Source organism: Carassius gibelio, chromosome A16 (assembly GCF_023724105.1).
Source record: "Carassius gibelio isolate Cgi1373 ecotype wild population from Czech Republic chromosome A16, carGib1.2-hapl.c, whole genome shotgun sequence".
NCBI classification, from domain to species: domain Eukaryota; kingdom Metazoa; phylum Chordata; class Actinopteri; order Cypriniformes; family Cyprinidae; genus Carassius; species Carassius gibelio.
Genome location: NC_068386.1, coordinates 25,805,985 through 25,833,638, shown reverse-complemented (window position 1 = coordinate 25,833,638; position 27,654 = coordinate 25,805,985). Strand labels below are relative to the sequence as shown.

General features: G+C 41.1%; 2 protein-coding genes across 3 annotated transcripts in view; both read left to right on the top strand.

Annotated features, from left to right (window-relative positions):
- Nucleotides 1-11,021, top strand: part of rprd2b (regulation of nuclear pre-mRNA domain containing 2b) — a 35,031-nt gene extending 24,010 nt beyond the window's left edge. The window contains exons 2-10 of the mRNA XM_052619011.1: nucleotides 5,248-5,377; nucleotides 5,456-5,652; nucleotides 6,323-6,375; nucleotides 6,466-6,592; nucleotides 6,675-6,850; nucleotides 7,055-7,340; nucleotides 7,426-7,722; nucleotides 7,931-8,134; nucleotides 8,243-11,021. Of these exons, the coding sequence (XP_052474971.1) occupies nucleotides 5,248-5,377; nucleotides 5,456-5,652; nucleotides 6,323-6,375; nucleotides 6,466-6,592; nucleotides 6,675-6,850; nucleotides 7,055-7,340; nucleotides 7,426-7,722; nucleotides 7,931-8,134; nucleotides 8,243-10,203 (3,431 nt within the window). The 3' untranslated portion in view covers nucleotides 10,204-11,021. The remainder of the gene's footprint in view (nucleotides 1-5,247; nucleotides 5,378-5,455; nucleotides 5,653-6,322; nucleotides 6,376-6,465; nucleotides 6,593-6,674; nucleotides 6,851-7,054; nucleotides 7,341-7,425; nucleotides 7,723-7,930; nucleotides 8,135-8,242) is intronic.
- tars2 (threonyl-tRNA synthetase 2, mitochondrial) lies at nucleotides 10,318-27,246 on the top strand. Of its 2 annotated transcripts, none has more exons than XM_052619015.1 (18): nucleotides 10,318-10,460; nucleotides 14,393-14,580; nucleotides 15,509-15,623; nucleotides 15,808-15,929; nucleotides 16,105-16,213; nucleotides 17,065-17,129; nucleotides 17,212-17,290; nucleotides 17,915-18,061; nucleotides 18,239-18,337; nucleotides 20,706-20,872; nucleotides 21,379-21,541; nucleotides 22,230-22,367; nucleotides 24,681-24,758; nucleotides 25,486-25,586; nucleotides 26,332-26,433; nucleotides 26,504-26,576; nucleotides 26,665-26,779; nucleotides 26,951-27,246. In XM_052619015.1, the coding sequence occupies exons 1-18, from the start codon at nucleotides 10,437-10,439 to the stop codon at nucleotides 27,091-27,093; spliced, it is 2,028 nt and encodes a 675-aa protein (XP_052474975.1). In that variant the 5' UTR covers nucleotides 10,318-10,436; the 3' UTR covers nucleotides 27,094-27,246. The 2 variants fall into 2 exon arrangements, with proteins under 2 accessions (XP_052474975.1, XP_052474974.1); XM_052619014.1 differs by lacking the exon at nucleotides 10,318-10,460 and adding an exon at nucleotides 12,978-13,491.
- The last annotated feature ends 408 nt before the right edge of the window (nucleotides 27,247-27,654 follow it).

Genomic DNA, 27,654 nt, shown 5'->3' with positions numbered 1-27,654 from the left:
ATGTTATAATTAGCCTATAACTTTCAGGCCACTGATTTTTGTGTCAGTAAGCACTGGATACTTTAAATGCTTTACTATTCCGTTTTAAGCACTTCATTTTCATTGTGAACGTGCTAATATCATGCTTTAGCATTTTCTGTCATATGGAAGTGTTAAACTTCAACTTGGACTATACCTTTCCTTGTATATACGCAAGTTTTTATATTAATATCATAAATGAACGATTATTCGACTAATCGCTAAAATGCAGGAGTGTTAGTCGACTAGGAATATCTTTAGTCGGGGGCAGCCCTAATATATATATATATATATGTGTGTGTATATATATATATATATATATGTATATATGTATATGTGTGTGTGTGTATATGTATATGTGTGTGTGTGTGTATATGTATATGTGTGTGTGTGTGTATATGTATATGTGTGTGTGTGTATATATATGTGTGTGTGTGTGTATATATATATATGTGTGTGTGTATATATATATATGTGTGTGTGTATATATATATATATATATATATATATATATATATATATATATTATTATTTGTCAAGCAATAGGTATTACCCACTTATATTTAACTATATTTTTACAACATTTTCCTGTTATGTCTGTAAAGCTGCTTTGAAACAATCTGTAAAAAAAGAAGAAAAATAAAGCGCTTTTTCAGCTCGCATTTATTTACATGTCCCCTCTGGTATAATAATTTCTGACGCACCTACTGTAGTTACTGTAACTACACTATATTTGCGCTCACAGACACATTCACAGCGGACCCGTATATCTTCTCCTCTTCTTTTTGTGAAGTCTGAATCAAAACATCGTCATGCGCTGGCGAACGTAAAGTTAGCCTACTGTTACCGGAAGATTACGGAATCAATTCGAAGTTGAATGGTTAACGTTAGTGTCATGAACACATCGCTGTCAATTTTGAGAAGAACCACCTTCAACCAAGTTAATACGCTAAAAAGGAAGCTATATCTCTAGGTCGTCCTCAGACGAGCCTTCCATCGTTGCCTCCAGTCATCCGATTCTCCATGCATCTGGCCAGTTCATTGGTGCTCTGGGCTCCTGCATCCCTCTTGAGTATGTCCACGTAGGTTAGCGTGGGACGTCCTCTTGACCGATGGCCATGTGTTGGTTCCCATAGCAGCAGCTTGCTGGCTGGCAGCTCTCAATGCCTTCGGCAATGTCCTGCAAGTCTCATTCTCCTCACAGCAATCTTATTGCTCACTCTTGGTACTCCCTCATACAGGATTTTATTGGTTACATGCTCACTCTTGCTGATGTTAAGCACTGCACGCAGCATCCTGGTGTAGCACCCGTCCAGGGACTTCACTAAGGTTGGATTCAGGGTCCAGCATTCACTGCCATAGAGGAGAACGGACTCTACCATCGCGTAGAAGAAGCTGAGCTTGATTTGGCGGGAAAGGTTGGAGTTCCATACACTGTTCATGCCGTTCAGGGCCCTCCATGCAAGTGCCTTCCTTGGCCAACCTTGGTGCACTCTAGCTCTACCCTGTGTAGTAGTTTCAGTGCTTGTTCCATGTTGTCGGAGAGCAGACTGATGTCATCTGCATAGTCAAGGTCTGTCAAGACTACTGTCGGGTGTCGACTTGACTTCCTTGGTGTCAGCGTGAAGCCAAGGTCCTGCTCTCGCCCACTGATTGCCTTCTTGAGCGCATAATCAAGGACTATGATGAAGAGGAAGGGGGCAAGTGTGTCCCCTTGCATAACTCAAGCCAGGATGTCAAACTCCTCGCTGTTGCCATCTGGGGTCACCACCCTGGCCCTTGTTCCTGAGTACATGGACTCTATTGCCCGGAGTAGGTTCGGAGGAATTCTGTATGCCTTCAGGATCTTCACTATCGTACCTCTGTGAATCGAATCAAATGCTTTTTTAAGTCTATAAAACATAGGACTGCAGTCAGGTTGTCCTTCCTCACCTCCTCTATCAATCTCCTGAGTGCCAAGATCTGGGCTGTAGCAGTTCGCCCTTCTCGAAAAGCCGTTCTGATTTACTCTCAGGTGAGGGTCGATTGCTTGCCGGACCCTGTTCAGAATCATGCGGTTGTAGATTTTCGCAATACTACAGGTCAGGCTGATGCCTCGGTAGTTGTCCGGCTTCGAGAGGTCTCCGGATTTGGGCACTGGCACGATGTTTGATAGAGACCACCTATCAGGCAGCCGATTGTGCAGCAGAGCAAGGTCTGTTTCGAACTGTTCAGAACTCTAGAATGATGTCATCAAAGTCACAGTTCTTCAGCACCTCTGGGGGTATGCCATCCGGACCAGCACTTTTTTCCACTCTTACTGTGGCTTTTGCCCTGACAAGCTCACCGAGTGTGAAGGGACTGCTTATCCGGGGGGTGGGTTGTACATTGGTAGTTGTCCACCAGGGATTCTGGTGGCCTGCCATGGAATGTGAGGTACGCTGATTTGTTGCATCATGTTCTGTCTGTGCCCAGCAGAAGTCCAGTAATTTGCCTCCCGACGGTCTGCTTCGCCCTCTCTCTATTCCCTCAAAGCCTTGGTCCCATATTGCCCTGGACTTCGTCACGGGGCTTCCCCCCTCCAGCGGCAATATGGTGATCCTCGCGGTTGTTGATCGGTTTCCTGGGGCTGTTCACTACGTTCCACTCCCTAAGCTTCCATAGGCTAAAGAGACTGCACGGGCGATTGTGGACCACGTCTTTAGAATTCATGGGCTCCCTTGTGATGTTGTTTTAGACAGGGGCCCCCAGTTCATCTCTAACTTTTGGAGGGAATTCTGCAGACAGATTGGTGCTACTGCCAGTCTGTCTTCAGGGTTTCACCCACAGAGTAATGGGCAGGCTGAGCATGCTAATCAGGACCTCGGTTGGATGCTCGGCTGTTTAGCGGCTCGTAACCCCATCTCCTGGTGTGAACAATTGACATGGGCAGAGTACGCTCTTAATTCTCTGCCATCGTCGTCCACTGGCCTGTCCCCATTTTCTTCTTGTCTGGGCTACCAGCCACCTCTACAAGATGACCTGTGATTAACCGACAGCCTGTGTTGCATATATTCTTTTCCGTTCAATAAATTGTTAACCAGCTTTCGCTTTTGGGTCTATTTCGAACTGTGACACTCATGCGTGCTTGTTTACATCAAAGCGTACACACGTCTTTCAAGCAGCATGGGAATAGTATTCTTAAAATGCATTCCAATTTATGAATAATTTGTAATATATATAATTATTCACAGTATTTAGAAGTGCCCAATACCGTGCATATTAATTACCGTGATATATCGCATCACCGAATGACGGAATGTCTAGTTACAAATGAATGTGATTCAGAAGATAAAAGTGTAGGAAGTTTAACAGAAAAAAATTATTTACATTTTTCCTTTTAAATATTTCCATCATTTATGTTATATACTATAAATTAATCAATCCATCCAGTTTCCACCCCATGTCCGGGACTGGGTTGTGGTGGTAGCAGACTGAGAAAGGAAACCCATGTGCAATTTGCCCTGGCCACATCCTCCAGCTTATCCTGGGGCATCCCAAAGTATTCCCAGGCCATCTAAGAGATATGATCACTCTAGTGTCTCCTGGGTCTGCTCTGGGTCTCTTCCCAGGTGGACATATCTGGAATAGAGCTGAAGATCTTTGCCCGAACCCGACGGGACCCGTCGGGACCCGACGGGTTCGGGCTTAATTTCTATCATCTTACTCGGGCTCGGGCCGGGCTCGGGCTTGCGCCCCGTTTTGCGAGGTAAACGAGCGGTCATGTGATGTGTTTCGATTAGCGAGAGAAAGATGCGAAAATGAATGCTGAGCAGGTGTAACGGAGGCTTGCCTCTGGTGATTACGTTTTGGTTGCACCAGCAACTAAAGCAAACTCTGAGGTGTGGAAAAGTTTTGACCATGATTATAATGAGAATAATGAGTGAATAATGACGCACCATCAGTGAGCGCAGGAGCGCGCTGAAGACATCTACAGTGGATTAAATCATTTTCCTCCACAAAAACATGTAGACCTAGCCTAATCTCTGTGAGTAAAGGTTTTTCAAATGATAACTAAATATTCATTGAGTCTTAAATGCATAATGTTGACAGAGTATTTACGCTAATGTTGGCATTATTCTTTTATAAAATAAAGCAAATCCGGCGGAGCCTTTATCTTAATTTCGTTATTGCCAAATACCCATCTTAATTTAAAATTTATCTTTTTTTTTTTTTTTTTTAAATGACTAGTTTTTATTGGTGCGTTGGTCTATTTATAGGTTAAATGAGCCTATGTCTAGAATGCTGAGATGTTACGATGTCACAGAGGAATTATTTTATTTCTGTGTATGAGCTGTGTGCGTGCGCATATTTGAATAATGTCCGGCTGTAAACGGGTTCGGGCTTTAAAAAAGCTGTCAATCAAAATGTACTTGTCGGGCTCGGGCCGAAACCTGTCGGGCTCGGGTCCTGTCGGGCCTAACTTTTAAGGCCCGATTACAGCTCTAATCTGGAACATACCCACCAGAAGGCATCCAGGAGGCATCTTTTACAGACATCAAAACCACCTCAACTAGCTCCTTTCAACATGTGAGGAGCAAGAGCTCTACTCCGAGTCCCTCTCAAATGTTTGTTTTTCTTGACCTGGCTCTCAGGGTCAGCCCAGTTACCCTGTGGAAAAAAAACGCATTTCAAATGCTTGTCCCAGTGATCTCATTTATTCTGTCAAAACCTAGAGTCGTGACTCGAGTGGTAAATCGAGAGCTTATAAGAAAATTCCTAGCACGATTCATGGTAATCTCTGGATTTTCCTGTGGTATACTCTGTATAGTTTGTCTGAATTATTGTCAGCCAAATGGCTTGGATGAATACACCAACTGAACTGTTGTTAGGTTCGTGACAAGATCTTGAAAGAGGCACTTAATAGGAAGATATATCCACAAGCAGAGCCAGAGATTCTGGATAATTCTGGCTGTATATAACCTGTCAAATTATATAAACCCATACATCTGTATGATGATGCATAAGTGGTGTGACTACTTGAATATATTTCAGCAAAGTTTTCATCTCCTGTTTAATTGTTTCTCAAGACTGATGAAATTGATACATTTGTACTCCTATAAATACAGCATGAGTTCTACTATCTTAATCCGCTGTCTGTATGCCTGCCCAATATCAAAATTTGAGTTGCTTTATGTAAGCTCTTTCTATTGTATTATTGTTGCAGTCTAATAGTAATATTTTCCCTGTTTTCTTCTTTTCTTTGTGCAGCGGATGCCAACCACAGGCTGAATCTCTTCTACCTCGCTAATGATGTCATTCAGAATTGCAAAAGGAAGAACGCTATTATTTACCGAACCACCTTCGCTGATGTGCTACCGGACGCCGCCCTGCTGGTCAAGTTAGTGAATGACATGCTCTTGTATCTGTGATTAGTAGAGAAGTAGTGATATTCTGTGCTGACTCTGTGTGTTTGTAGGGACGCTAAAGTGTGTAAGTCAGTGGACAGGATCTTCAGTATTTGGCAGGAGCGGAATGTTTATCCGGAGGAGTTGATCTCTGAGCTGAAGGCCAGTCTGCAGAAGAAAGACAAAGAGAAAGAGAAGGAGAAAGAGAAAGAGAAGCAGAAGGAGAAGGAGAAGGGGAAAAAAGTCAAAGAGCAACAGCCTTGTCCTGGTCAGTTTCTGACATGTACGCTTCCAGTCTTAAAGCTGGATTCAAGTCTAATGCACATATTTTTTTACTTCTTAATGTCTAAATATTATCATCTTAAAGGGAATCCACTTCCAGAAAAAAATAAAATAAAATTAAGACAAAAGCGTTTTTGTATAAATATTCTTTAATATTTAGAATGGTATCACCTGAACAATTACATGGTAGTCACATTGTCTTGTGTTATTCTAAATGTGTCTTATGTTTTTGTAAACTATCTCATATATTGTGTACCCTGTGTTTGCAGTGTAAATAGCCTTGTTGCTTACAAATAAACAGTAAAAAGAAAAAAGTTTGTGTATATATAAAAAAAAAAAAAAGTAATTGGTTTGTATTTGTCATTGTAATGAAATGACATAATTTGCTAAAATTACCTTAGGAAATAATCTGGAAAAACATTTGCAGCATTAATAAATGTATTTAGTTTAATATTCTTAAATACCAGTAGCCATATGTTTTGCGAGTAAACCTCTATGTGACCAGATATTAATATTAATGAAGAGTGTATATCTGAACAAATAGCGATCCAGTAAATCATGCATTAATGCATTGAGTGACCAACTGTAAAAAAAAAAAAAAATAATAATTTCTTAAAATAACTTGACCATGTGTTTTCTTTTTTCCCTTTTTGCAGCTCCAGTCAAACCCAAAACTGCTCTGAAGTCTAAAATTGTTGCAGAGTTTGTAGTAAGTCATGATCTGTCTTTAGGTTCAGTTGAATGTTTCCCCTATTATAATTATAACACCAATAATTAATGTTTTTTTTTTTTTTGTCAGCCACATGATTTTGTAGAGCGGTTAATGTCTTACAAGAACTCTCTGGACGAAAGTGATTTAAGAGAGAAGCAGCTAGCTGCTCTCAGAGTGGACGTCTGCAGCACAGAGGCCCTCAAAAGGTTAAAAGGTAATGAAATGTTTCCCAAAAATTGCACTATATAACTGTTTAGAGTGAGGTTTTTAAAATCCAACGTCTACTTCATCCATAGATAAAGCAGGAGGGAATAAGTTCTCAAAAGACTTTGAAGAGGGAAGCACAAAGCTACAGGAATTTGTGACGTTCCTGGAGGGTCAGATAAAAGCAGGACCCCCACTGCTGGAGGTGCTGGGAAACGCAGACATCTTTTATGAGATGCAATACAAAGAGGTCAAAATTGTTGCCAATGTGAGTCAACCCTTATGCCTTGATGCTATATTTACTCACAAGATTTGTGAATGTGAATGTTTTACCAAACACCACTTATTACCCAAAAATATTTGAAAAAATGTAAAAATCTTTTCTCTGAGGTTAGACTTTTGTTCATCGGCCAAGTGGGCATCATGTATCCTCATATTGTGCTTCTGTCAAATTCATCACTGCTTCCCATAGGCGTATAAAGCTTTTGCCAATCGCGTCAGTAGCCTGAAGCGTAAGCTGGATGCTCTGAAGACCACATTGCCCAGTCTGGATGACTCTCCCATCCCTTCCCCCTCTGAGGATGCCCCGTCCCCCACCGGCTCAGAGTCGCCCTTCCATGGCCTGAGTTCCAGGATTGGTTCAGGTAGTGGGGATGGAAACGGAGGCAGAGGTTTGGAGCAACAGAAGGACAACAGAGACATAGAGGACATGGACATGTCTGAGGAAGAGGAAACGACAGGAAATGCTGGAATCATTGGTGAGAAATAGTAGATGGGAAATTAAATTTCTAAATCCAGATATCACAAATGTAACTTTAACTGACATAGCTTTTTGTCCTCTAGTTGGCGAAAGGAAAGAGAAGTCGAGTCTTCCATCTGTATCCAAGATGACAAATGCAGCAACAAAAAGCTCCCAGATTACCGCTTCTAAACCATCTCAGGTTTTGGCAACTCCCACAAAGACGGTGTCCGGGTCATCAACCAGTCAAACACCTCCTGCAAACACCACAACCATTACCACAACACCTGTACCTGCCCCTGTTGTTAGCCCCTCCCCCCTGCAGGTGAACTTGGCCAATGTAGATCTGGGCAAGATCAGCTCTATTCTGAGCTCTATCTCCAATGCAATGAAGACCACTGGTGAGTTTCCTATTTGCAGAGTACAACAGACAGTTTTCCGGAAGTAAAAATACCATTTGAGTATGTTGTTTTTATGTTGTTTAATGATAAAAAACCTTCTCATTCTTTGCCAATTTTCACCCTACTGTAAAAGCCAAGGCCGCTGAAAGAGTTTGAGAAGAGTTGTAGGTCATAACAGTGTTTTTTTTTCTTTTTTCTTAATGCCTAGGTGTCAGCCCTGTGTCCCGTCCTTCCCCTGGCACACCTACTACACCATCCAGCCACGCCTCCTCCTCCAAAGCCCCTCCTTTGACCCCTGGCAGCATTCCCTCATCCAATCCTCTGGCCAGTATCTTGTCCAAAGTGGATTTCTCCCCCGAGAACATTCTGAATGTTCTCACAAAAACACAGACTCACAGCCCCAACCTGCAGGGTAGGACTCATTACGTGTAGACTATTGGTTTCTAATATGTTTGTCAAGATGGTGGAACCTGGTTGAACCAGTAATTATTTTTATATTTATTAAATCTCTATCTTGCAGGTTTGTCTTCTCTCCTTTCATCAGCGCGTTCAGGCACTCTCACTACTCCAGACCCGGTTCCATCTTCACCTGCCTCTTCAGCTGTCACCACAACTGCAGCAACCTCCACCACCACCACCACCCCAACGACACCGAAGGCCCTAAAGACCACAGGCAACAATTTCAAGCGAGAAACTGAACGAGAGAAAGGGAAAGAGTGGGAGAAGGTGAAAGAGAGGGAAAGAGAGAAGGAAAGAGAACAAGACAAAAAAGAGAGCGAGAAAGAAATTGAGACTGAGGCTGTGGTAATGCCCAGCCTGGAGTCTAAGATCAATAGTTTCCTTCAGGGGAATCCTGGTTTCAGTGCTCTCGGACTTGGCTTAGACGATGTAGGCAGCAATAGCCCTCTCCTTGTTGGTGGAGACAACCTAGATGGCACCCCTGTCCGAGATGAGAGTGGTAGCACACCCACCCAAGATGAAATTATGGACTCACCCCATGTACTCAGTGAGCCTCAGAGTGCAGATCTGTCTGGAGGTCGTAACCTTTCACCTACAGCCTATCACAGTGACCCCTGGGATGCCGTGATCACTCCACGAGAGGCTCTGGGAGAAAACAAGCAGAAAGACAGGGATTACCGCACACCACCACCCTCACGACTCCCCGCCTTTAGCCCAAGTGTGACTAAACCAGTCAAGGCCATGAGTAAAGCCAAAGAGGAAGAAGGGCTAAAGAGAAAAGTACCAGGTTTGAAAGTTCCATCAGCTGCCATGGTGCAGGATCATAAAATAAAGGCAAAGATGGATGGAGAGGGAGAGAAAAGTGCATGCTCCCGCAAGCCAAGTGGAGGATCTGACGATGGGATGAAAGACAAGGAAAGAAAAGGTTCAGCTGACAATGGAGACCACTACCACCGCATTGAGACTGTTGTTTCTTCATCCTCCAGTGAGGGAGCACCAATCGAAACCCTTGATTATGGTAACCGCATCCAGACGGTGGAAAGCATCCGTGTGGTTGGAAGAGTCCTTAGAAGAGGGAGCAGTGCTGGTTCTAGAGTGGGTGGGGCCTGGTATGAAGAGGAGGAGTTTATGGAAGCACCACCCCCACACCACCCTGGTAGTCGTGGCCATGAGAATTCTGAGGAGTTGGGAATGGTCCCCCCTCTCCCTCCTCCTCCTCCAGCTCACCTTCCACCCCCTTCACAGTATCCTCCTCCACCCTATGCAAACGAAGACCCCACACGACCTTCTCATGGCATTCCTCAACACCATCCTCCCCCTCCATTTTTTCCCTCTTCCATTCCTCCAGTCCCACCACCACTTCCTCCCATCCCTCAAACCCCACATCCTTCCAGAGACTTCCCCCTGACCTCAAACACCACTGTTATGGTTGGTGGTGTCCTTGTATCGATAGACCGAGTCCTACCCTATCCACCTGCCAACCTCCATCCAGATGGAGCAGGGCATGGAGGAAGCGGGGGCAGTGCCCCTCCTAGAGGTGGCAAACCCCAACTCCCTTCATTGTTGGGAGATCCCCCACGCCCAGGCACAGTGAAAGAGCAGTTTGTCTTGCGTCACACCCCACCTCTTCATCGTCCTGGGACCCCGGGAGTTCCTCCACCCCTCCTGGGCAGAATTCGAGAAGGCCCCATTTCCACACCACCATCACCATCTACCCCAACCACACCTACTCCTCCATCCCCAGCTGGGGAAACCCATCCACATTTGTCTATTCCCAACCGCCTACCCATCAATAACCCAAATCAGAGACCCCGCCGTCCTTCTTCCCCTCTGTCCCTCCTCCAATTACCAAACCAGCATCACATGCTCCGTTCCCCACAGTTTACCAGAGGATCCCTGCCCCTACCACCCCCCTCCCTTAACCGTGAACCCCTCCTACCTGGGACAAAGCGTCCCGCTGGTAGTTTTGGCGGTGGGTCTTTCAACCCCCCCAAAAGACCGTTCTTGCCCCCTCGTTATTAGCATCTTAGAATGAGTGCTAAATGCTCTGTACAACCTGAAATAGGCAGTGTAGCAAGCTAGCATCACCTGCGAAACGCAGCGTGAGACTTATTCTGCATGTAAATACACATGCACTGATATGTCATGCCCCAGAACAGCCACGTTACATCACTACTCTTCTCAGTGAAAGAGAAGTTTTCAGATACTCTAGAGATGAACTAGGAGGAGGAGAATGTGGAGATCCAGAAACATCCATGGAATATGAAAGAAGGCAAAAGGTGGTTATCCTGTTCAATTGGTGTAGTGTGTGTGTGTGTGAGAGAGAGAGAGAGAGAGAGATATGGATGACTTGTAAGTAGATGCGCAGATTATTTCTTTCCTTCCAGTAACTCTTCCTTCACTTCTCCACCCTATAACACTTGCTTTTCTCATTTTTCCCATGTAAATACTTGTTCTTGCTGTTGACAGGATCCAGATTACTGCTTTTTTGTCTGTTAACCTCTGTTACTCTTTCACTTTAAGCACAAAACCAGTGGATTTCAACTGTGTTTTATTCCGGAGTGATTAAATTATTGACAAAGATGTAATGCTAGGCAAACATGATGGCTTGTAGTGATCCTTAAGCTCCATAAAGCTAAAATACAGCCACTTTATAAACCTTCACCAAGATGTGAAGATTTTGGCTCGCATTGCATATAAGCTAACCAAGTGTTCAAGGCATAACTACTCGGTAGTTTTTGAGTGCTTTTCAAGAGCTCCTTTGCGTGTTTTTTTTTTTTTTCTCTTCTTCATAGAGTTCTTACATGTATTCTGATTAATAAAAGCATTGTGTGGAGAAATATTATTGAAAGGAAGGAGACTGTTCTTTACAGGTGGTTTCATACTTTGTTCAAGAACAAGGGTACCTGGATTATTTTGTTATTTTGTTTTTACTTAAAAGCAGTTCTGTTCTCTCCTTTAAGTCATATAACTTGATGTTCAAGCTTGAATACACAACTCTGAATTTTAGGTTCAAAGGAAAGAATTAGTTTGGTTTATTTTACATTTGCCACTGAATCTGAAATGTTAATCTTTTTAGTTTAACATAGTTTAACACTTTATCATATACACAATTGAAATGTGTGAGTTTCTGTCTTTGTTTTCTCAGAATGTGATGTCATATGCATTGTTCGTAAAACTAAATCATAGTACATCCTTTCACAACAAAGTTGATACACTGCTTTAAAAAAAAAAAAAAAAAAGTTTGTCCACTTAAATGTGAATATAATCTGTACATCGTTGTAGTTTTCATGTGTTGTGTGAGAAAAACAATAGTTGAAATCTTTCCTTCAAGTGCAGAAATGTTGAATATTTAAGGAGCGTGGTTTGGTGTCTTCATTTGGATTTGCATTCATTGTAAAGTGTTTAACACAAGGAGTATTCCAAAGAACATACACACTTATTTAACAGTGTTTGCAGTGCCAGCATGTTATGTACAAGCACTGAAATTCAGAATGAATCTGCAGGATGCTAAATGCAGTGAGTCTTCAAGTGTGACAGAAATGTGAAACTGTGAGCCACTCCTTCAGTTAGATCAACTTCTATATGTTTTGTACCAGCTGCACCACAGGTTTACTGTTTAATGAAAATCTGGTTTCATTCAGTCATATCAAAGGTACAGATAGACTGGTTAATGAAACTAATTTACAGCACTATTCTCAGAAAACAACACCTTGAAGTGCGTAATTGTACTACATCAACTTTCAAACAGGGACCATAATGACTTCTATCAAAATCTCAATTCATTTTCTTTTTGAATAGTTTGTTTTTCTATTGGTAAATGCAGTTGAGTTTTGTGGCCCTACAGTAATGATATTGATGATTGATGGTAAGGTCTGTATGAAGATAATGATCAAACGGCAGATTTAAACAACTGCGTTAACATCTCCAAATTGTTCTTTTGCATTTATATCCTTGACACTTATCCTTCCAGAGGTTGAACGACATATTATGGTGTTATAGTGTATTTTTATTCACTAAAAGGTAATGTGTCAGACATCTGCACACATATCCAGCTAAGCATCATCAGGTGTCATGTCAATTGGAGGAGATCCTCATTTTTCACATTGACATCCTTAATGATCACTGAAACTATGTGCAACCAAACATTGTCACAGTATTGTATAGTTTATTTAATGTCACTGATGATGATCAGTGATTACTTGATTGTGGTGTTCTTATCTGAAGAAAAAAAAAACTGCACTTGTTGAATTTGGCCTAGTTTTGTAAATGTATAAATCCTACGGCAGGGAAGGGTCACTCATTTTACCCAATGTTAGCCTTTTCTATGACCAGTAGATCATGCATATATAAAACACTCTCTGTGCACTTTCAGAAGGGAACAAATGTACATATTTATATTTAAAGGTGCATACTAATACGTAAAGTAACAAAAAGTACCTTTGAAAACGTTCCACCCCAGTGACAGCTTTTGTACCCTTTTATATATTTCTCTGAGAGTGTACCTACATGTTTACTCTGTGTTTGCACAGAACTAAAGACAGCTAATGATGAAGGACTTTGATTTAATACATTGCAAACAGATACCAAAACCAGATCTACACATTTGAATTTTTGAAACTGAGATGGAGCTGTGTCTGAAACACACTTAAGATGTAAATGTTTTTATCATTACTGTGCAACAATGTCCTAAAGGAGACAGCACTCACTAGTGCACTAGTTTGCCAAACAGACACTTATAAAGTGTTTTGCATGTCGTTTCTATCATCCTGTAGAAACAGCAGGGCGGTGTAGTGAGTGCATGTGTGAAGACGCATCAGATCAGGCGACTGGAGACACGAGGGATGGAGCAGAGGAGTTTAACTTCAGCTTGTTCCTCTAGTATATTATTTTGCTTTGGTTCGACATAGATATAGTGTTGCGTTCATAAACCTGCACCGTTGTCTGTTTTCCGGTCCTCCGTGAAATCCGTGTGTTTTGATGTGGCGTGTGTTCATGCAGGAGAATGCTGTCAGTTGATGTGTTTTCTTACGCACTGAGCGGACGCTCGTGACGCACGTCTGGCTTCGCTTCTCATTGGTTGTTGCGCACTCAGAGCCCGCCCTCGTTCGAATTCTTCGACGAATCGGGTTTCTTTCTCTGTGACGCTGTAGTAGTTCCGGAAAAATGGCGGCCCGCTGAGAGAGGGCATCTTTTGGTGTTTTGGAGGATAAAAGATGATCCGTAGCTTTGTCTGAAATGTTCGCGGCTGTGTTCGGGAGGCGAGGCGTCTGTCAGGCGGCGCTCCGCGGCAGCAGAAGCTACGGGAAGGTGTGCAGGACCGTGACTCGCAGTGTGACACACATTCACCTGACTCGTCTTAGGCTGTCTTTGAGCATGGGCTCAACTGAGCTTCTGTATAATGACAGTTTTGGATACATTTTTAACTATTAAAATTTTGTGTGTGTGCATGCATTTTAATTGTTTTTGTTGTATTTAATGCACATGTATTCATTGCTGTGTATGTATGTATGTGTATATATATATATATATATATATATATATATATATATATATATATATATATATATATATATATATATATAAAGCTTTCTGTGAAGACTGGTGTAGTGTAAATTGTACTAGTACAGTGGGGATTAATGTCAGACCACAATTAAAATGGATTCATTTTAATCTTAGGCAGAAAAAAAAACGCATCTAATTCAAAGTAACGTTGTAAGAAATGTGGCCTCTCTTCCATTGGAGCTGAAGATGCTCTTCTGCATCATTATGAGAACATGATCATCAGGTTTAGTGCAGTTCTGATAAAATGTCTCTGGCTGCACTCATTAAAGCCAAAGACCACATTCAAATTGATTTTTTTTTTTTTTTTTTTACATTTTTAACTTTACATTTTTAGTATTTGTTAATGTGATTAATGCAGCATATTTTCAGTATTGGTCTCAGATTTGTGGTCTTCCCTGTATATTGTTATTAATGATTCAGTATGTGATCAGTCTGATCTTTTTTTATGCAATTGATACCAAGTCATTTAGTTCTGTGATCTTGATTTATTACTTTCGTACAGGCCTTTTTTTATTCTTCAAGGTGTGGTGTGATTGAATGCCTACAGAACTCCAGTGGTTTATCTTCAGCCTTTCCCCTCCCTCACATTTCCTTCTGAAGTCGTCGTTGTTCAGCGACTGATTACATGTTTCTCTGTCTGTTCCAGCTGCATGCGTCTGCCTGTCAGACCGAGCGCTTGAGGATCTTCCAGTCTCTCTGTGATCGGCATGTGACTGGAACTGCTGAGGAGCACACAGCATCGAGGCCGGATCTGACCATCCGATTGGCTGATGGCAGGACGGTCAAAGGGTCAGCTGGTGTGACCTCACCATTACAGATCGCCAAGAGTGAACGGTAAATATAAGACACAGACTCACGCCTCCTGACTTTAGATCAGTGACTGTTAACCCTTTAGACCTCAAAGATCTCACATGTCCAGAATTATTTTCTATGTCCATATATATATATATATATATATATATATATATATATATTAAAGGGGTGTTATGACGTTGCTAGAAAGAACATTATTTGGTGTATGAAATGTTTATGTGGTTTAAGGCCTACTCTACACTGCTCAAAACTAGAATTTCAATCATCATTGGCAAATCCTTTACACATAAAACATGTACTTACAGTGAGAATAAAAGTTACTCCTTTCTTTGTGTGAACATCTGGGCAGTGTTATGCAAATCTTCCCACATCGTGACATAGACATGTGTGGCGTGATTAAAAGAGGCGTTTCAGGAGGGAGTGGTTGACTCTTTACTTTGATAAAGAATATCTCTCTGGTTTTGACACTTTAGTCTTTGCAACTTTACAGATCTTCTTTATGCACCGAGAGCTTTTAACACTCCAAAGAGAAAGTGACCCCTTTAAATATTATATTGAATGTGATTTTAAAATAAATGAATTAATATTAGTCATTAGTGTATTAATATATTCATTTAAATTTTAAGTTATCCTTGGTGAGGCCCCCAGATTAGGAAAAAAAATGTATAAAATTGAAAATAATAATTATTATTTTTATCCTGTTTTCACTCATTGCTAGTATATTTCACAGATAATTAAGTAAATCCTACACTAATATTTGCATTTATTTATTATTTTTGTTGTTGCTGTGGTTTTCACTCAGAAATTGCTAACAAATTTCACAGGTAATTAAGTAAATCCTACACCAATATTACATTTTTATTTTTATTTTCAATTTTTTTTTTTTTTTTTTTTTAACTGCTGATTTAGACTGTTACTAACTGTTGGTTGTGTGTGTGTGTGTGTTCAGTGTTAAAGGGGCAGTGGCAGGCAGAGTGAATGGAGCGCTGTGGGATCTGAGTCGTCCTCTGCTGGAGGACTGTGAACTGCAGCTGCTCGGCTTTGACTCGCTGGAGGGGAGACAGGTGCCAGCTTTTAAGTCTCAAAGGGTTAACTTTCCCAAAAAAGTGTCTGAGTAATATTTCGCCATAAAAACATGAATGTCAAATAATAATAGTTGATGTTGAATATTATGATGTTATTGTTTAGTTTAATTGATTTGAAGTGTGATCTGCTGTGATTGACCGTGTGTGTGTGTGTCTGCTGTAGGTCGTGTGGCGCACCGGAGCGTGTGTGTTAGCGAGTGTGATGGAGAATCTCTTCAGCGCTCGTGTGTGTCGAGAGGGAGTGTCTGACACAGGCCTGTACTGTGATTACCAGCTCCAAGACAAGTAAACGCTGTCTGTTCCCTTCCCAGCCCCTGATGAGAACCAGTAGACCACTGGACTTTATTTGAGATGCATGAAATGAAGAAGTGAAACCTAAAGCTGTGTGTGTGTGTGTGTGTGTGTGTGTGTGTGTGTGTGTGTGTGTGTGTGTGTGTGTGTGTGTGTGTGTGTGTTGTAGCGCCCTCTCTCTGTTGGACGTGGAGCAGAGGTGTAAGCAGATGGCAGCTGGGAAGATTCCCCTCATCAAGCTCCAGGTCACGGTACAGGACCTGAAAGAGCTCTTCCAGGTCAGCCGGTCCTCTAGCGTTTGACCTTTACAGTGCACTTCAGCCTGTTGTCCTTACACTTCCACATGTACATACAGAGTGAGAAAAGATCGCAGAAACTCACTTTAATCCAGAGTTGCAAGATTTGGGGGAGTCTCTAAAAAAATAGCTGTGATTATGATTAAAAAAGAAGTGTGCTGTGCAATTTGGCCAAAATTGTGTTTCTTGTGTTCTATTCAGTGTTTACTTAGTTTTACCATTTCAGTGCATGAAATGGTAAAACAAATGTCTAAATGTTAATTTTAAGATGTCTTATATTTTGGGGATGGAAAAACATAATCATATTTAAAAAAAAATTAAAAAGTGGTGCTTCAGAGTGCTTCTCACTCAATGGATCGCACACATTTCTAGAAAGTGATTGCTTATGAACATGAGTTAAATTATGACTGTCTACTTTATGACTGTTATATATATATAACATGATTTAGACAGTTGTAAGAACGCATGTTTTATCTCTCATCTGAAGGATCAGCCTGCAGTAGTAAAGATATTTCAGAAAGAGAGTCCCTATGTATCTCCTCCTTGTTTATAATTGTCACACTTGAAGTTTTTTGAGGGGTGGGGTCATTATTGGTGTTTTGATTACACAATAAATTGTATTTAATTTAATTTCCAAATGAACTGATAGTAAACCATTGTAGTTTCTGGCTGGGATTCCCCGCAGGAAGAAAAGACATGAGCTAAAACTAAAGCTGATTATATTCATAAGATTCCTAAACTCTACAGTCTTTTGCATTTTTGGTTCATTTGACGATCTCTAGATAAATACACATTTGATTTGTGTGTGTGTGTGTGTGTGTGTGTGTTGGTAGGATGATGCTGTCAGGCTGCGGCTGGCTGAAGAGCAGATGATGGGAGACACACTCAGTGTCTACAGGTCTGAAGTCTCTCCGTGTCCTGCTGGAGTTGATGGAGTGTGTTTGGTGTCTGATGTGTGTGTGTGTGTGTTTCTCTCTCAGGTGTGGAGACAGTGTGGGTGTGTGTTCAGGTGTTCTTCTGCCACACACGGGCTTCCTGAAGGCCTTTAAGATGCTCCAGGTAACTCTCACTCTCCGTGTGTGTTTGAGCTTGACTAGCGTGACAGAGCACACTCTGTCCCTCTCCTCTGTTGTCATAGGAACAGTGTTTGCTCTGTTGTCATAGGAACAGTGTTTGCTCCGTTGTTTCCATAGCAGTTTCCTGCTGATATTATTAATATCTCTTGCACTTCCTGTTTCACACTTTCCCTTCTCTTTCCACGAGCTGTCCTTCTCTCTTTAGGGTTGTGACACGGGACTTAGTTCAGTTTTATTTATGGAACATTTTGTTTCCAGGCCTCTTGTTTCCTTGTTTTTTTTTTTTTGTTGTTGTTTTTTTTTTTTTTTTTTTTTTTTTTTTTTTTTTTTTTTTTTTTTTTACTTTGACATTTTTTGTATGTTACCCTAAACACACATTGAAATGTTGAAATAAGTTTTTTTTATATGGAATAGAAAAGACCAGAATTGAAATATTTTTTAACATTATAAAAGTCTTTCTTGTTACTTTTGATCAATTTAATGCATCCTTGCTGAGTAAAAGTAATGTATTGCAGTAGTCTCATCATCAGCAGCAGCTCAGACTGTGTCCACATCAGACTCCTCCGTCTCCTCATGAACTCTTCTGCTCTGTCCGTCTCTCTCTCAGGTGTCTCCTGTAACTCTGTCCGGCTCAACAGAGGCGTCCGCTATCCTCCGAATGATCGGCGTGGCCTTTCCAGGAGAGCGAGAGCGAGAGGAATGGGAGAGAGAACAGGAGGAGGCCAGAAAGAGAGACCACAGAAGGATTGGGAAGGTGAGAGCCAGATGTGACAGCAGGAACACACAGATAGTCTCGATTCAAAAACAAGACCGTTCTCATCCTGCTTTTGAACAATGACATCCCTGCCGCTGTGTGTCAGTATGAGCGCGAGCACAGTCTAGTGTGTTTGTGTGATCTCTCCAGCTGGCTCTGATGTTGTTCTTGTCTCAGACACAGGAGCTCTTCTTCTTTCATGATGTCAGTCCTGGCAGCTGTTTCTTCATGCCAAAAGGAGCTCATATATACAACACGCTCACTGACTTTATAAAGGTATGAACTCCATCCACGTCAGCACAGTTTCACCCTCACACACATGTCCATGTCACACTTTCAGCAGTAATGGTGTCTTTAGGGCGGTTGAAGTGAGCTCTCTGAAGAGTGTAGGTCATCGTTCACTCTGCTGTGGCCAAAGACATACTGCACCACTTAAAAATGTGGACGTGCTTGCCTTAAATTGTTTTTCATAATCTTAACCATGTAAGCCTACTCTATCATATTTAATACACAAATTACTAAGGTTTCTAAATGATCGACATGATCAAAACTTTGCTGTCACGCACACAATCTACTCCATGCCTTCTGTCGTCTGATTCACAACTTTCTAGAAAATTCATGCTAAAATACGAGTCTTAAATCTGATCCTCAGGATCTTTAGAGGATTGTTTATTTCTTCCTCTCTCAATCATCACTGGATTGCATTGCATTAAATGTTTGGATCATTTAAATCTCATCTTAATAAGATGCATTATTGGAGATACAGAGTGACGACTGATATTTAGATCATTTCATGTCAGTATCTGCTGTTGTGAAGATCCCACTGATTTTACAAGCTATCAGACCTTATTTCATCAGTCTTTTTGGGCATGTAAATATCAGCATCTGCACCAAATTGCACATGTCTGCTCAGTTTGGGCCTCAGAGTATTTACAGGTGCATCTCATTGAATTAGAATGTCATGGAAAAGTTCATTAATTTCAATAATTCAACTCAAATTGTGAAACTTGTGTATTAAATTCTGTGCACACAGACAGAAGTAGTCTAAGTCTTTGGTTCTTTTAATTGTGATGATTTTGGCTCACATTAAAAAAAAAAAAACACCAATTCACGATCTTGACAAATTAGAATATGATGGCATACCAATCAACTCAAACACCTGCAAAGGTTTCTTGAGCCTTCAAAACGGTCTCTCAGTTTGGTTCACTAGGCTACACAATCATGGAGAAGACTGATCTGACAGTTGTCCAGAAGACAATCATTGACACCCTTCACAAGGAGGGTAAGACACAAACATTCACAGAACGCTGTTCACAGAGTGCTGTATCCAAGCATGTTAACAGAAAGTTGACTGGAAGGAAAAAGTGTGGAAGAAAAAGATGCACAACCAACCGAGAGAACCGCAGCCTTATGAGGATTGTCAAGTAAAATCAATTCAAGAATTTGAGTGAACTTCACAAGGAATGGACTGAGGCTGGGGTCAAGGCATCAAGAGCACCACACACAGACGTGTCAAGAGATTTACTGAACCACAGACAACGTCAGAGGCGTCTTACCCGGGCTAAGGAGAAGAAGAACTGGACTGTTGCCCAGTGGTCCAAAGTCCTCTTTTCAGATGAGAGCAAGTTTTGTATTTCATTTGGAAACCAATGTCCTAGAGTCTGGAGGAAGGGTGGAGAAGCTCATAGCCCAAGTATCTTGAAGTCCAGTGTTCAGTTTCCACAGTCTGTGATGATTTGGGTACAATGTCATCTGCTGGTGTTGGTCCATTGCATTTTTTGAAAACTAAAGTCACTGCACACGTTTACCAAGAAATCTTGGAGCACTTCATGCTTCCTTCTGCTGACAAGCTTTTTGAAGATGCTGATTTCCCTTTCCAACAGGATTTGGCACCTGCCCACACTGCCAAAAGCACCAAAGTTGGTTAAATGACCATGGTGTTGGTCACCAGACCTGAACCCCAGAGAGAATCTATGGGCTATTGTCAAGAGGAAGATGAGAAACAAGAGACCAAACAATGCAGATGAGCTGAAGACCACTGTCAAAGAAACCTGGGCTTCAGACCACCTCAGCAGTGCCACAAACTGATCACCTCCATGCCACACCGAATTGAGGCAGTAATTAAAGCAAAAGGAGCCCCAACCAAGTATTGAGCTCATTTACAGTAAATGAACATACTTTACAGAAGGCCAACAATTCACAAAATTATAATTTCTATTGGTCTTATGAAGTAATCTAATTTGTTGAGATCGTGAATTGGTGGGTTTTTGTTAAATGTGAGCCAAAATCATCACAATTAAAAGAACCAAAGACTTAAACTACTTCAGTCTGTGTGCACTGTATTGATTTAATACACAAGTTTCACAATTTAAGCTGAATTACTGAAATAAATGAACTTTTCCACAACATTCTACTTTGTGATGCACCTGTAAATAATATACATTTTATTTCCTTGGCTATTACTTCATATGCCAAGTTTCACAGTGATACAAACCTTTAATTTCAGGCCTAAAAGTTTCTGCATGCATATTACTACAACATTTTTTAAATCATATCATTAAATATATTCTTACTCCAAACAAATGTGGAGGGTGCTCATACTGGCTCATGTAATTCTAATATGAGCACTTCCTCTTCCTGTCAGAGTGAGTACCGGAGGCGGGGCTTCAGCGAGGTCGTGACCCCGACGCTGTACAGCAAGTCTCTGTGGGAGCGATCGGGTCACTGGGAGCATTACAGTGAGAACATGTTCACGGTGACCTGTGAGCCACACACCTTCGCTCTCAAACCCATGAACTGTCCCGCACACTGGTCAGTGCTCCTCAACACTGACTCTGTCCAACTGTCCAGACCAGACACTGATCTGTCATTCTCTGACAAACAGCCAAGATTCAGAAATCTGACCTAACCTCCAAACTCATATAAGCAGGTTTTATTCATTTTATTCATACACTACCATTCAAAGGTTTGGGTCAGTAAGACTTTCTATTCATCTGTGAATCCTGTAAAATAAAATGCATCACAGTTTCCACAAAAATATGGGGCTGTTTTCAACATTGATAATAATCAGAGATGTTTCTTGAGCAGTAAATCATCATATTATTCTGATTTCTGAAGATCATGTGACACTGAAGACTGGAGGAATGATGCTGAAAATACAGCGGAGCATCACAGAAATACATTACACTTTAACAGAGATTCACACAGAAAACAGATGTTGTAAATTTGAATAATATTTAACTATTTTTTGATCAAATAAATACAATGAGACCGATGTGACGTGATTTCTTCGTCCTTCTCCTGTGTCCTCTGTTCAGTGTGATGTTCGAGCAGCGGGTTCGTTCGTGGCGAGAGCTTCCTATCCGCTGGGCAGATTTTGGCGCGCTGCACCGTAACGAACACTCGGGGGCGCTGGGGGGGCTAACCAGAGTCCGCCGCTTCTGCCAGGACGACGCACACATCTTCTGCACACCTGAGCAGGTACAGCTTCACTGGGTTCACGGTTACAAACGCATCGATGTAATAGAGTCAGCAGTGCAGAACTCTTACACAGCACCTGTCTGTTCATAACGGTTTAGGAGAACTTGACCTCAGAGCAAAAGAGCAAATGGTGTCAGACCAAGCAGAAGCATGTGTCAGAGCTCATCAGTTACTGGCCAGTGTCATATTACATTATTAATATTTGTGAGAAAAACGTTTCCTTTAATAGTAGTAATATGAAGTGTAGGGATATTTTACTTGGAGCGAGTCTGAATGAGTTTCTTGTTTGAGTTCTCTGTAAGCGTTGGATGTTTAGTGATAATTGGCCTCCTTATGGTTGGCGTTCTTCTAGTTAGCTAAACTCAATTGCTGCAAAGTGTTCTGGGAGTGTTGTGCTTTTTTCAGGAATTGACATAATCAAATCACACATAGAGAAACTACTGAATAAAAGCTCAGTGACAGTCGTGTGTCTTCTAATGCCATTAACACAAACTTAGTTAGTTAACTATTCACCCTTGGTTTCCATGTGTATTTCCAGAAGTGAAGTATGTTCATTTTCCCTCCCTTGAGGAACCTCACACAAGCTCTTTGTTCGTCATATCAAACAGTGTTTCTGTGTTCTTGTGTCAGGGTTTATACTGTGTCTCATACACACCCTTCAGTTGTTTATCTGCTGCTGTCTCTTCAGCTGGAGGAGGAGATCACGGCGTGTTTGGACTTCGTGAGAAGCGTGTATCGTGTCTTCGGTTTCTCCTTTCACTGTCTCCTCTCCACGCGGCCCGTGCCCTGTCTGGGAGAGCCCGCCCTCTGGGACACTGCAGAGCAGGTACACCTGTCACACACACACCTGTCTGTCAGTCACACACACACCTGTCTGTCAGTCACACACACACACACAGCTGTCTGTCAGTCACACACACACACACACACCTGTCTGTCAGTCACACACACACACACCTGTCTGTCAGTCACACACACACACACAGCTGTCTGTCAGTCACACACACACACACAGCTGTCTGTCAGTCACACACACACACACACACCTGTCTGTCAGTCACACACACACACACCTGTCTGTCAGTCACACACACACACACAGCTGTCTGTCAGTCACACACACACACACACACACACACCTGTCTGTCAGTCACACACACACACACACACACACACCTGTCTGTCAGTCACACACACACACCACACCTGTCTGTCAGTCACACACACACCACACCTGTCTGTCTGTCACACACACACACACACACACCTGTCTGTCAGTCACACACACCTGTCACACCACACCTGTCTGTCAGTCACACACACACACACACACACACACCTGTCTGTCAGTCACACACACACACACCTGTCTGTCAGTCACACACACACACCACACCTGTCTGTCAGTCACACACACACCACACCTGTCTGTCTGTCACACACACACACACACACACCTGTCTGTCAGTCACACACACCTGTCACACCACACCTGTCTGTCAGTCACACACACACACACACACACCTGTCTGTCAGTCACACACACACACACACCTGTCTGTCAGTCACACACACACACCACACCTGTCTGTCAGTCACACACACACCACACCTGTCTGTCTGTCACACACACACACACACACACACCTGTCTGTCAGTCACACACACCTGTCACACCACACCTGTCTGTCAGTCACACACACACACACACACACCTGTCTGTCAGTCACACACACACACACACCTGTCTGTCAGTCACACACACACCACACCTGTCTGTCAGTCACACCTGTGACCGCCGCCCACCAACGCACGTGACAGTTAATTTAGTGTTGTTTAAACTATTTTTTATATTTTCACTATTCATTTAAATTGTATTAATTAGCTGTATTAAATTTTACTATATATATATATATATGTGTGTGTGTGTGTGTGTGTGTGTGTGTGTTTAGCTTTGATTTTGTTTGATTTTAGTTTTAGTAACTTTAACATTAATTTTATTTAGTTTTTCATGTAATATTTATAGTTTGTCATTTTTATATATAATTTTTCTTTAGCTTTATTTCAGTTAATTGCCAAGGCAACATATCTGATTTTTTTTTTAAGTTTACATTTTTTTACATCTAATATTTGTTTTGTAATTAATTTATTTTTGCCTTTATTTTATTAGTTTTGTTTCAGTTTGTCATTTTATTTATATATTAATTTTAATTAGTTGCCAAGATAACATTTATTATTTTTTATATAAATATGTATGTATATATGTATATGTAGACTTATATTACACACACATGTATATTTGTGTATAGATATATAGCTTTATTTTTTAATTTTTAATACTTTAATATAAACGTATGTATTTCAGTTAGTTAACAAGCCAAAATAGGTTTTATTTTTTAAAATTTTTATTTTCTTGTTTAGAATTTGATAAAAAAATTTGAAAACAATTATTAAAAGTTGTATTTGTAGTTAAGGAGCCTGCGTGTGGAAGCGTGTGCGAGGTGTTTGTGCTCCTGCAGAGCGTGAGATCTTGTCTGTACATGTTCTCTTGTAGAGTTTGAAAAAGAAAACACGAGGCGTAAATGTAGGGCAGGTCCGAACAGACGGGGAACGTGTCAGAGATTCATTGATGTTGATCAGGGTCACCGTGTGGAATAGAGCGAGCAGGTCACGAGAGTCAGAGAGGGAAACAAACAGCCAATCAGAGCCGAGTATGCAGTATATAAAGCACACTACAGGAGCTCTTCTCCCAAAAATGATATTCTGAGGAATGTTAGAGACCAAACAGCTGATGGCAGACATTAACTTCCTTAGTATGAAAAATAAAAAATAAATACTGTGGATGTTAATAGTTAGTGTCAATATTTGGGTGAACTATCCCTTTAATGTACAACAGGCACAAGGGCTTTGCTTTATAAGGATGGATGTGGTTTCCAGGCCGGGTTTGTCTGGGGTCTTCTCTTAAACAAGGAAGCAGTAATCTCTCTCCTAGCGCTCTCTCCCTCAAACTAATGCGCGTGTTTTGAGATTATTGAGTTAGATGTTTACAGCAGATTCTTCTTCTATTAGTGTTTCCGGAGCCAGAGCATTCCCGGTGTTCCTGTGTAACCGTGTCTCTCTGGTGTTTGTCCCCGAGCAGCAGCTGGAGAGCAGTCTCAAGCGGTTCGAGGAGCGCTGGGAGCTGAATCCTGGAGACGGGGCGTTTTATGGACCAAAGGTGAAAGACGTCTTCTGGTCAGACACTGCATGAAAAATAAAGATGGGCAATCCACATGACTGTTTAACATGAACTAGTGAAGCCAAATAAGAAAAAATAAAGTACACTTACGATATTCACTTTCCCTTATACAATCATATAATTTTAAAACTTGCTGTTCATTATGCATCAGTTAACAAATACAGTAAAATTTGAGGTCACTGTTTTTTGTATTTTGAGTTTCTTCTACTCACCAAGGCTGCATTTACTTTGTCAAAAATACATTCAATATTCTGAAATATTTTTGTAATTTAAAACAGCTGTTTTCTATATTAATCTCTGTTAAAGTGTTATTTATTTCTGTGATGCGCAGCTGTATTTTCAGCATCATTCCTCCAGTCTTCAGTGTCACATGATCTTCAGAAATCATGAAAATATGATGATTTACTGTTCAAGAAACATCCCTGATTATTAGCAATGTTGAACACAGTTGTGCTGCACAATATCTTTCTGCAAACTGTGATTAATTTCATTTTTTAGGATTAACAGATGAAAAGAAACTTCAAAAGAACAGCATTTATTAGAAATGGAAGTCTTTTGTAACATTATAAATGTCTTCACTGACATTTTTAACCAGTTTAACGCATCCATTAAAAAGAAATCAAGCTAGTATCAGTAGCTCCTGATGTGTTAGGTGGCTAAAGGGATGTCTGCTGGTACTGATTTTGTTCAGTAACGATGTGTTCAGATTGACATCCAGATCCGGGACGCTCTGGGCCGACAGCACCAGTGTGCCACCATCCAGCTGGACTTCCAGCTGCCCATCAGATTCAACCTGCAGTATTCTGGGTAAGATCTCCGTCAGAATAAAGTGTGGAACAAATTCAAATTATATCCATTAACTACTAAGACCGTTAAGATTTTTGTCATTTTCATGAAAATTAGGCACATTCCCCTAATCATGTGCATCCTGATATTTTACACTGACAGGATCTAGTAATTCATGTTGCTATCAAAGTTAATATAATTTAATAAAATATAACAATAATGTTTTTTTTTTTTAATCAGCTTACTATATTTTCCGAAAAATTAGTTTCACCTGAAAAATTCCATTGTTCAGAGAAAAAAACAAACACATAAGTAGCATTTTTTATGGTTTTAATTAAATATAATAACCCTGTTTAGAACAGAACAGAAATTAAAAATATATTATAAAATTATACTGCCATTGATTATAAACAGTATTTGATATAAATGGCAAGTCGAAACAAATTTATTTAAAGTGAAACTGAAACTAGAAATATGTTTTCGTAATAAAGGCAGTCTCGCGTCCCAGTCTCGTTCAGCACCGGAGCAGATGTGTGGCTTGTGCATGTTTTCTGTGCGTGACGTTAATCTCATTACACAAGCCACTCTGGAAAACAAGTCACAGCGTGTTTTAGGTGATAAAAACAACACTTCATCTGGAAAAATAGAGTAAACACTGTCTGGTTGTCATATTAGTGGTGCCTGTGATATAAGAGAACAGGGTGATTTGAGGTTTTATTTTCAGTGTCATGTGATTGAGCCGTGTGTGTGTGTGTGTGTGTCACAGGGCTGATGGACAGATGTACAGGCCGATCATGATCCACCGGGCCGTGCTGGGCTCCCTGGAGAGGATGATCGCTATCCTGGCCGAGAACTTCGGAGGGAAATGGTGTGTGTTTGTGTTTGTGAGTTCTGTGGGTTCTGGAGTCGGTGAAGTACTAATGTTTTGTCTTCCTCAGGCCTTTCTGGTTGTCGCCAGCGCAGGTGATGGTGGTGCCTGTAGGGGGCGGCAGTGAGACGTACGGACACGAGGTCAGAGGAAACACAACACTCTGGACAAACTTAGTTTGTATGATTATAAACCGCTTATGGCTGTTTGATGCATTCTGCTGTGGTTAAGGTGGTCTGCAGACTGAGGGAAGCTGGATTCATGGCTGATATTGATGATGATCGTGGAAACACCTTAAATAAGAAAATCCGCTCGGCGCAGCTCGCACAGTACAATTATATATTCGGTAAGGATTCGTTATCATACTTTCAATTTAGAGAAATGCTTTCTTGTAGCCCAGTTTATTTGTGCAGTTGTGTGTGGTGGAGAAGTGACTCTTGACCTTTAAGGGTTTAATTGTTTCCTGCTGGCACACATGTAAAGAGTGAGTGTACTGGAGTCTCTCCTCTCTCTGCAGTGGTGGGAGAGAAAGAGTGTGCGAGCGGGACTGTGAGCGTGAGGACGAGAGCCGGGAAGCAGCTCGGACAGATATCACTGCAGGAAGTGATGCGCTCGCTGACTGAACTCACACAGACACGCAGCAATCAGGAGGAGTTTTAAACACTCAACGTGAGGAAGAGATGCGAACACACTGACATGAACCAGAGCCCTGGCCACACTTCACATGTGCTCCGATCCCTGTGACCTCTGACCCTCGAGTGCTGCCGCCGCAGGAAGGCTTTATTTATAATAAAACAATCAATACTTTCATTATTCAGTCTCTCTGTTTCTCTGTCAGCTTACACATTCATTAAAGTCTGTGTTGTGTGGATAATGTACTGTAACTAGGGAACAAATTTAATAAATTTTATTTATTCATAAATGCATATGAAAGTGCACAAATCTGTGATTATCAAACTGGGGGTCGGGTTTTGGGGAAATTTCATAGAATATATATATATATATTTTTTTTTTTTAAATGCTCTGAACTAATACTTAGTGTGAAAGTCAATTTTAAATATGAATTATTATTTTAATAATTTATTTTAGCTTTAGTAAAATGATAATATATTAATTCCAATTATTTTTAATACCAGGCTTACTATTTTTTTTTCACAGAAAATTAATTTGAATTCATTTAAATCAAGATCTAGTTTGCGTAGGTTATTTTTATTAATTATG

Coding starts and splice junctions, on each gene's coding strand:
- tars2 (XM_052619014.1), top strand. CDS start 13,420: ATGTTCGCGGCTGTGTTCGGGAGGCGAGGCGTCTGTCAGGCGGCGCTC. Junction 16,214..17,064: donor ACCTGAAAGAGCTCTTCCAG/GTCAGCCGGTCC, acceptor GTGTGTTGGTAG/GATGATGCTGTCAGGCTGCG. Junction 26,434..26,503: donor GAGAACTTCGGAGGGAAATG/GTGTGTGTTTGT, acceptor TGTCTTCCTCAG/GCCTTTCTGGTTGTCGCCAG.